Below are 7718 nucleotides of genomic sequence, written 5' to 3'. Positions count from 1 at the left end.
ATAGATACGCAAGTTGATAGTTATTATAGTACATTTATCATATACAATAAGGAAGGCAACACACATTTCATGCCATGTCAAACGCCTAGTATTTCAGATATCTTGATGTATAGTACTAATAAGGACAATCTTTTCAGGATTTTTTTTTTCTCTTTTGTAGTCGGCATCTTAATTCCCTTGAATTAAATTTGAGTGATATTTGTTCCAAGACAGACCATTATTTTCAGACATCGAAAATAGTGTATATTGTATTTTCTTGTAATGGAGAAATTGATGGTTTTGTTTACGTAAATTTAGAAAAAAAAATATTTCTTAAGTAATAATTTGCGATGTGATATTCATTATCTTTTTAGAATTAGTGAAATATTTTGACCTTTAAAAACATAACATTACAAAATCTTTAATAATTGATTTTAGTAGTTGTGGAGTTGTTTATATTTTCACTATGGAATTATCTTTATAAAACAATGAATTATAATAAAGTTTCTTGCAAATGTCTACAGTATAAGTTTGGAATCCTAAAACTACGGAGAAATAGCTTAGAACGTTTTCTTTGCTAAACTTGACAAAAATGTTAAAATACGACACACATTTCCTTCACTATCTAACGTATATAAGCCTTCAGGAAATAGAAAATTGATGGAAAAATGACATTATAGACAATAAATTCTTCGATATTATTTTAAGATCCGATATAATTGTGAAAATTTTGCTCTAAAAATTGTGTTTTATCTTGCAAAGTAATATTTACTTTCAGGTTGAGGATCTTAGTAAACAAACGCAATGGCGGATGATCTAGCGAACGGTCTCAATACTTATGAAGTTCAACTGGAACAGGTAGGTTTTATTGCTAATATATGATATTCGAGGGAGAGTAAGAAGTTATAAAGTATTTTACTTTGTATCAGTTGAAATATTTACTCCAAAGCTTCTCGTTTAATCTCCCCAAACAGTGGCATGTAGCCAAGAAGAAAGACACCTAGGCAAGGTCAGTTCATTGTAGAAATGATTTAACGTTGTTGTTAATTTTAATTTCTTATATTTCTAAAGGCTTATTCGTATTTGTTTAGATCCCTGATTAAATGTTATCCTCAAAAGCTCCCTTATTTCTTGTGCATTGGACCTTAAACTTATACCTTAAGTCATTTAGGATTTTTCCCTAGAAATTGTTAGACTAGCAAGGTAGAATGTAGTTTGTTGGGACAGGCTATATATTTCTTAGTATTTGTCATATCGTTTTTCTTTATGAGGAAAATGTTCCTTATTATGATCTGATACCATAATATGAAGTTATTTTATCATTTTACATAATATAATTGGTAGATTCGCATAAGTTGCCAATAATTTCCAGTGGATTTATGGCATGTTTTCATGTGTTTTGAACAAATCTGATAATGATTATCGGCGAAAATCCCCCACGACCCGAGATTGAACTGAATGAGGTCGGCCTTTCCAACGCTAACCGCCGTGATGTGTTCTGTATAGTACTTCTTTGACCGATGTTGTTGAATTTATTACTGTCATTGATCAGCTTGATGCATTGAGGACGATAAGGTTTTTAGACCTACGGGGCTTTACTTGAGTTACCCCACAATATTTTCCTTTTTTATTTCGTGAAGGGATCTCAGGTTATTTTAGTGGTCTCTGTGAAAAGTGTAAAGTTTGTAATGTGGCCCTTATGCGTGATGGCCGCAATGTGCACACTAGCCAATACATATTTGATTGGAGGTGTAGGAACCTTCAAGTGTCGCAAAAAATTCACAATGTGGCAGGGCTCATTTTTCGAGCGCTCACACCTCGAAGAACGTGAGGTCATTGTCCTTGCATCTTGTTGGGTTGAACGTTGGTCTCAAGATAGTATTTGCTGTTAAGAGGGAGAAGCTTGCTTCTCACGCTCTTTTCGACTGGTACAGTATAGCTTTTGTCGAAAAGTGTGTACAGATTTTGATTATAGACAACAAGAAAATTGGCGGACCAGGGCACATTGTGGAAGTGGATAAGAGTAAGTTTGGCAAGAGGAATTGTAACATCGATAAACACGTTGAAGGAACCTGGGCCTTTGGGTTCATCGACCGGGAAACATGAGAACTTTTTCCAAGTGGTTGAGGAACGTAGCGCTCAAAGGTTGATCTCGGAGCTCCAAGAGCACGTTCTTCCGGGGACCAACATCATTTCCGATTGCTGGAAAGGCTATGTTAAGGTCAAAGACTACGGTTTCCTTTATTTTACAGTTAACCACAGTGTTAACTTCATTGATCCTGATGACCCGACCGTATATACGAACACTATAGAATCCCAATGGTAGGTTCTCAAAAGGAGCCTGCTACCAAGATTCGGTGCCTAGAAAGGGTTGTACGACACCTATTTCATGGAGTACTGTATCAGGAAGCTATATATAGAGAAGTCCATATGTCGGTTGGGACATTTTTACAACTGATCAAGCATGTTTACCTCCTCAAAGCCAGTCCTCTCTTCTTGCCGATTCCTGAATCTCCTCCCTCAACAATCAGTCCTCCCGCTAGTAACGTTCGGCCCCCCACAAGTCTACCTCCCTCAAGTAATGTTTGGCCCTCCACTAGCCGTTCTATTGCAAGTGACATCCGACCTTCTATTGGTCGTGCGAATTCAAGTCCTCTGCCTAATCCTTCATCCGGGAAGAGGTTGAAGGCGCAAGAACCCGAGGATTTCGACTTTAGTGACTACGAATATTAAGGTAATCCTGAGTAACTTTTTTATTATTACAATGTGGTTGAGATGAAATTTAGAGTGCTGCTCATCGCTTTTATTGTGTAGGAGAGACCTGGGAAGGTTTGCGACCTTGGGAAGGGGATCCGGGGGCTTACCCACGGCTAGGGGTTGTTACCTGAGAAATACTAGGTTAGGTTAGTTCAGGTGGGTTTGTGGTGTATATCATAGAGACAGTGTAAGGGGGGTCAAAAGGGGGCGTTAGCCCCCCTGTTAGTGTCAGTAGGTAAGGACAAGGCTTGTAGGTCAGGTTAGGGGGGAAGTTTAGGTTAGTTGTCAATTTTTCTCTCACATTTCCTACATTGAGGTGCTGAGTGGTCCTAGTACAGTATGTAGATTGTTGGGACAAGCATTTACAAATGTAGTGAATTCATTACTGTATTTCATTCTCTTAAAATTCCAGTAAGAAAAGTCGATTTCTGAAATTTTTTTTATATTTTCTGGCGATCCCAACCCTGTGCTACTATGTAGTTTGTTAAGACAAGCATTTACAAAATTAGTGAATTCATTATTTCATTGTTATATCCTCTTGAAAAAGTTAATTTCTGACAATCTCAACCCTGTCCTAGTTTGTAGTTTGTTGGGACAAGCATTTACAAAACTAGTGAATTTAATGCTATTTCATTTTGTTATAATTCCCTTGAAAAAAAACAGACGATTTCTGACAGTTTTTACTAATTTCTGGCGATCCCAACCTTGTTCCAACAAACTTCAAAGGCTTTAGTCTTGTGCACTGGAGCTTGAACTTATACTCTTAAGTCATTTAGGATTTTTCCCTAGAAATTTTGTTAGACTAGCATTTTGCATGCAGTCAAGTATCCTAAGCTAGGCTAGAATTTAGCTTGATATGGTCTAAGCCATTGGAATGGTCGAATTTCTTAATAATGCTGTTTCATACCATTCTCTATTTTTTTCTAGCAATTGATTTATTAGTCCTTTAGAAATAACTTATTACCCCCTATTAGGATAGTTCTCATCATCTTCATCATCTCCTCCTACGCCTGGTGACGCAAAGGGCCTTGGGTAGATTTTGCTAGTCGTCCCTATCTTGAGCTTTTAATTCAATACTTCTTCATTCATCATCTCCTACTTCATGCATCATAGTCCTCAGCCATGTAGGCCTGGGTCTTCTAACTCTTCTAGTGCCTTGTGGAGCCCAGCTGAACTTTTGGTGAACTAATCTCTCTTGGGGAATGCGAAGAGCATGCCCAAACCATCTTCATCTATCTCTCATCATGATCTCATCCACATATGGCACTCGAATAATCTCTCATATAGTTTCATTGCTAATCCTGCCATTTAACTCCCCAGATCCATCTGAGGGCTTTGTTCTTAAATTTACTAAATCTATTATTATTATTATTATTATTATTATTATTATTATTACTATCCAAGCTACAACCCTAGTTGGAAAAGCAAGATGCTATTAGCCCAGGGGCTCCAACAGGGAAAAATAGCCCAGTGAGGAAAGGAAATAAGGAAATAAATAAATGAAGAGAACAAATTAACAATAAATCATTCTAAAAACAGTAACAACGTCAAAACAGACATGTCATATATAAACTATTAACAACATCAAAAACAAATATGTCATAAATAAACTATAAAAGACTCAAGTCCGCCTGGTCAACAAAAAAGCATTTGCTCCAACTTTGAACTTTTGAAGTTCTACTGATTCAACCACCCGATTAGGAAGATCATTCCACAACTTGGTAACAGCTGGAATAAAACTTCTAGAGTACTGCGTAGTATTGAGCCTCGTGATGGAGAAGGCCTGGCTATTAGAATTAACTGCCTGCCTAGTATTACGAACAGGATAGAATTGTCCAGGGAGATCTGAATGTAAAGGATGGTCAGAGTTATGAAAAATCTTATGCAACATGCATAATGAACTAATTGAACGACGATGCCAGAGATTAATATCTAGATCAGGAATAAGAAATTTAATAGACCGTAAGTTTCTGTCCAACAAATTAAGATGAGAATCAGCAGCTGAAGACCAGACAGGAGAACAATATTAGAGATTGTTTCATTGTCATACCATGACTCATATCCATAGAGTAACACTGATCTCACTAAACTTATATATAGTCTGATTTGTTCCCATAGGAACAAACCTTCCGCTATTTATATTGATATTACTTCGGCAAAAGCTGGAAGGCATCCATTAGATTTTAAGTATGAGGTGGGAACCCTACCTAACCATTAATAGTGGGTAGGTAGGGGGGTGGTGGGGGGGGGGGTAGACCCAGCCACCTATATCTACTCACAGTTCAATGAACCACGTCACATTTTACTTTTGGCTGGTAGAGACTGGACGTGTCCTCTCTCCCTTCAAGGCTTAGCCATTTACCCCTATTGCTTTACGCTCATCCTTTTCTTTACAGATATGACTTGATTTTTTATGTGACACACCATTCCAGAGTAATGCGGCGGTTTTGGATGTCGGTTTGTTCTGCGAATTATTGGAAGGATTCCTTTGCGCTGATGATTCCTCGAAGGGGTTTTTTCTTCCCCCTTGGGGGGAGGAATTTTTTATTCTTTTTTTTTTCTTAGCACTTCATGATGACATCGGGTTGCAAGTCCGGTGGATGTAGCTGTGGCTGACGTCTTAGCTGTCGACTAATTCTACCTCCTGTTCACCCTTCCTGCATCTTTTGCTGACGATGAGTCTTCTCGCCTTCTGCCAATCTCGTCATCTCCCAACATTCCGCAATTTTTCTCTCTCCCTACAGGCAATGTTTCAGGCCGCTTGTTTAGAATTGCGAGATCAAGGACGATCGTCAACCCACGGCGTGCTCGACAATCGCTGGATTGACGTACTTTCCCTCTGTTTTATGATTGCAGGGCGAGACTCATCACCTCGTCTTCCTGGTCGGTCAGATTGTCGTTTGCGACAATTGGATTGTGTCTTTTGTAACAATCAGTGATCGCCACAAAGATCGCTACGATCACAGGATCATAGGTTATCGCGATCTCAACGTTCTTCTTGAAGACAAACTCCTGTTCGGTTTCCCCCTTCGGGGGATTACTCCGGCAGGATTCCTGTTACGGAAATCCCTTTGGGAACAACTCGGTATCAAGCCTTGGCTTTTTCTCTAGCAACACTTTATGTTAACCTTCATTTGAGATAGAACTTGTTGAAGGACAACATAGTACTGCTTGGAGGTTTGCCCCCTGGTGTGAGATATTCCCCTTCCGAGGGAGTGTCTTTACACAACCTTTGTACACGTTTGTGCTCAAGATCATGAGTTATACACTCGCGGTCATGAGCTCATAATGATCGTGGTCACCGCTTACATTAGCGCGCTACACGCTCACAATCGCGAGTGAGAGACTCGTGACCATGATTATGACACTGGTCTTTCCTCAACCCTTGAGTCCCTCATGAGCTAGACACTCGTGATCGCGAGCTAGACACTCAGGATCTGTGGAAGGAATATCTCTCTGCTCAATGCCAATATACCAGTAATAGCCGAGTTCCTTGTATACCTTCGGGAGGAAAAGCTTCTTTCAGTCTTAGTGGTGAAAGGTTATCGCCTAGCCTTAAGCCTCACCTTTAAGCCGAAAGGAGTTGACATTTTCTCTTCGTTAGAGCTTTCTTTACTCATACGGAGTTATGAGATCACTTGCCCTCTGTCAGCGATTAGAACTCCTCCTTGAAACGTGGTTCACGTCTTGAGATCTTTAAAAGGACCTCTCTACGAACCATTATGCCATGCAACTGACCGAAACCTCACTTTGAAAACGGCGTTCCTGCTCGCTTTAGCCTTGGCAAAGAGAGTCGGTGAACTTCATGGCCTCTTGTATGACATTGCCCATTCAAGGGGATGTTGGGAAGTGACACTCGGCGTCGTCCCTGAGTTCATTGCTAAGACTCAAAATCTGGGGGTAGTGGACCATAGATTCGGGCCCTTTCAGATTTCGGGTCTTCGTTCTGTAACCAATGACCCAGATCAGTGATTACTATGCCCAGTGAGGAGTTTTGAGATACTATCTTAAACTCACTGCAGCAATATGGCCCCGACTAACACCTTGGTTTGTTAGCTCAGGGAGAATAAAGAGGAGGATCACTAAAAACAGTCTCCTCCTGGATTCGCCAGGTAATTGAAAGAGCCTTGGCTCCCGATCCTCCTCCGGCTCGACGACCTAGAGTCCATGACGTCAGGGGTTTAGTACATTCTTTGCATTTAAACACAATTTTTCCATGTTGTAAGTACTACATGTGGGCGTGTGGAAGAGACAAACTACTTTCACAGCACATTACTTAAAAGACATAACCCACAGGAAACTCGATACGATCACTATCGGTCCTGTGGGGGCTGGTCAACAAGTGGTTTAATGAGAGCATGTCTGGCTTTCCTTTCTTCATCTTCCCCTCCCTTGGGGTGCAGCGCCACAGGTCCCTCTGCGAGCTGGCTTCAACCTCTGCAGGTAATTATCACTTCCCTTGTGTAGCCTAGTATAAGACATAAATTTATATACTGCTCACGTCCCCCATTGCTTTCTGCGAAGTAAGCAATGGGAAACGTTTTGTTTTTCCCATATATAAACGTAGAATGTGTTTATACAAGACAACAAACTCCCCTTACACTGAATTGCTGAGGCCGCTATTATACTCACTTTCTATATTTTAACAAGGTGTTAAAATTTTCCCTAAACCACAGTCTTACACTGTATTCGGTAAAAATGGTCAATGTCCATGCCAGACTTAGGACTTCCACCCACCTAAGAGTGAGTCATCCAAATAAATAACGCAAGTTTTGTTAGTATGGGAACAAATGACAAATTTGGAGATAATTTATAATTTTCCCTAACTATTACAAACCTAGAGCTATTTATATCAATTAGCCCACCATCACCTGTCCCCCAGAAGTCCTGCCTTCAATCAAAAGTGATGTACAGTGGAACCTTTACATACGGTCTTAATTCGTTCCGAGACCTAGATCGTATGTTAACATGATCGTATGTTG

The 7718-nt window shown here is 39.9% G+C and overlaps 1 protein-coding gene across 1 annotated transcript in view; it reads left to right on the top strand.

The window, feature by feature from the left end:
* Positions 1-691: 691 nt before the first annotated feature.
* Positions 692-7718, top strand: part of Spf30 (Splicing factor 30) — an 81043-nt gene continuing 74016 nt past the window's right edge. Inside the window, exon 1 of the mRNA XM_068346319.1 lies at positions 692-837. Within this exon, the coding sequence (XP_068202420.1) occupies positions 784-837 (54 nt within the window). The 5' untranslated portion in view covers positions 692-783. The remainder of the gene's footprint in view (positions 838-7718) is intronic.

Source organism: Palaemon carinicauda, chromosome 22, assembly GCF_036898095.1.
Source record: "Palaemon carinicauda isolate YSFRI2023 chromosome 22, ASM3689809v2, whole genome shotgun sequence".
NCBI classification, from domain to species: Eukaryota; Metazoa; Arthropoda; class Malacostraca; order Decapoda; family Palaemonidae; genus Palaemon; species Palaemon carinicauda.
Note: the sequence above shows the minus strand (reverse complement) of the source record. Positions and strands in the feature narration are given on the sequence as shown.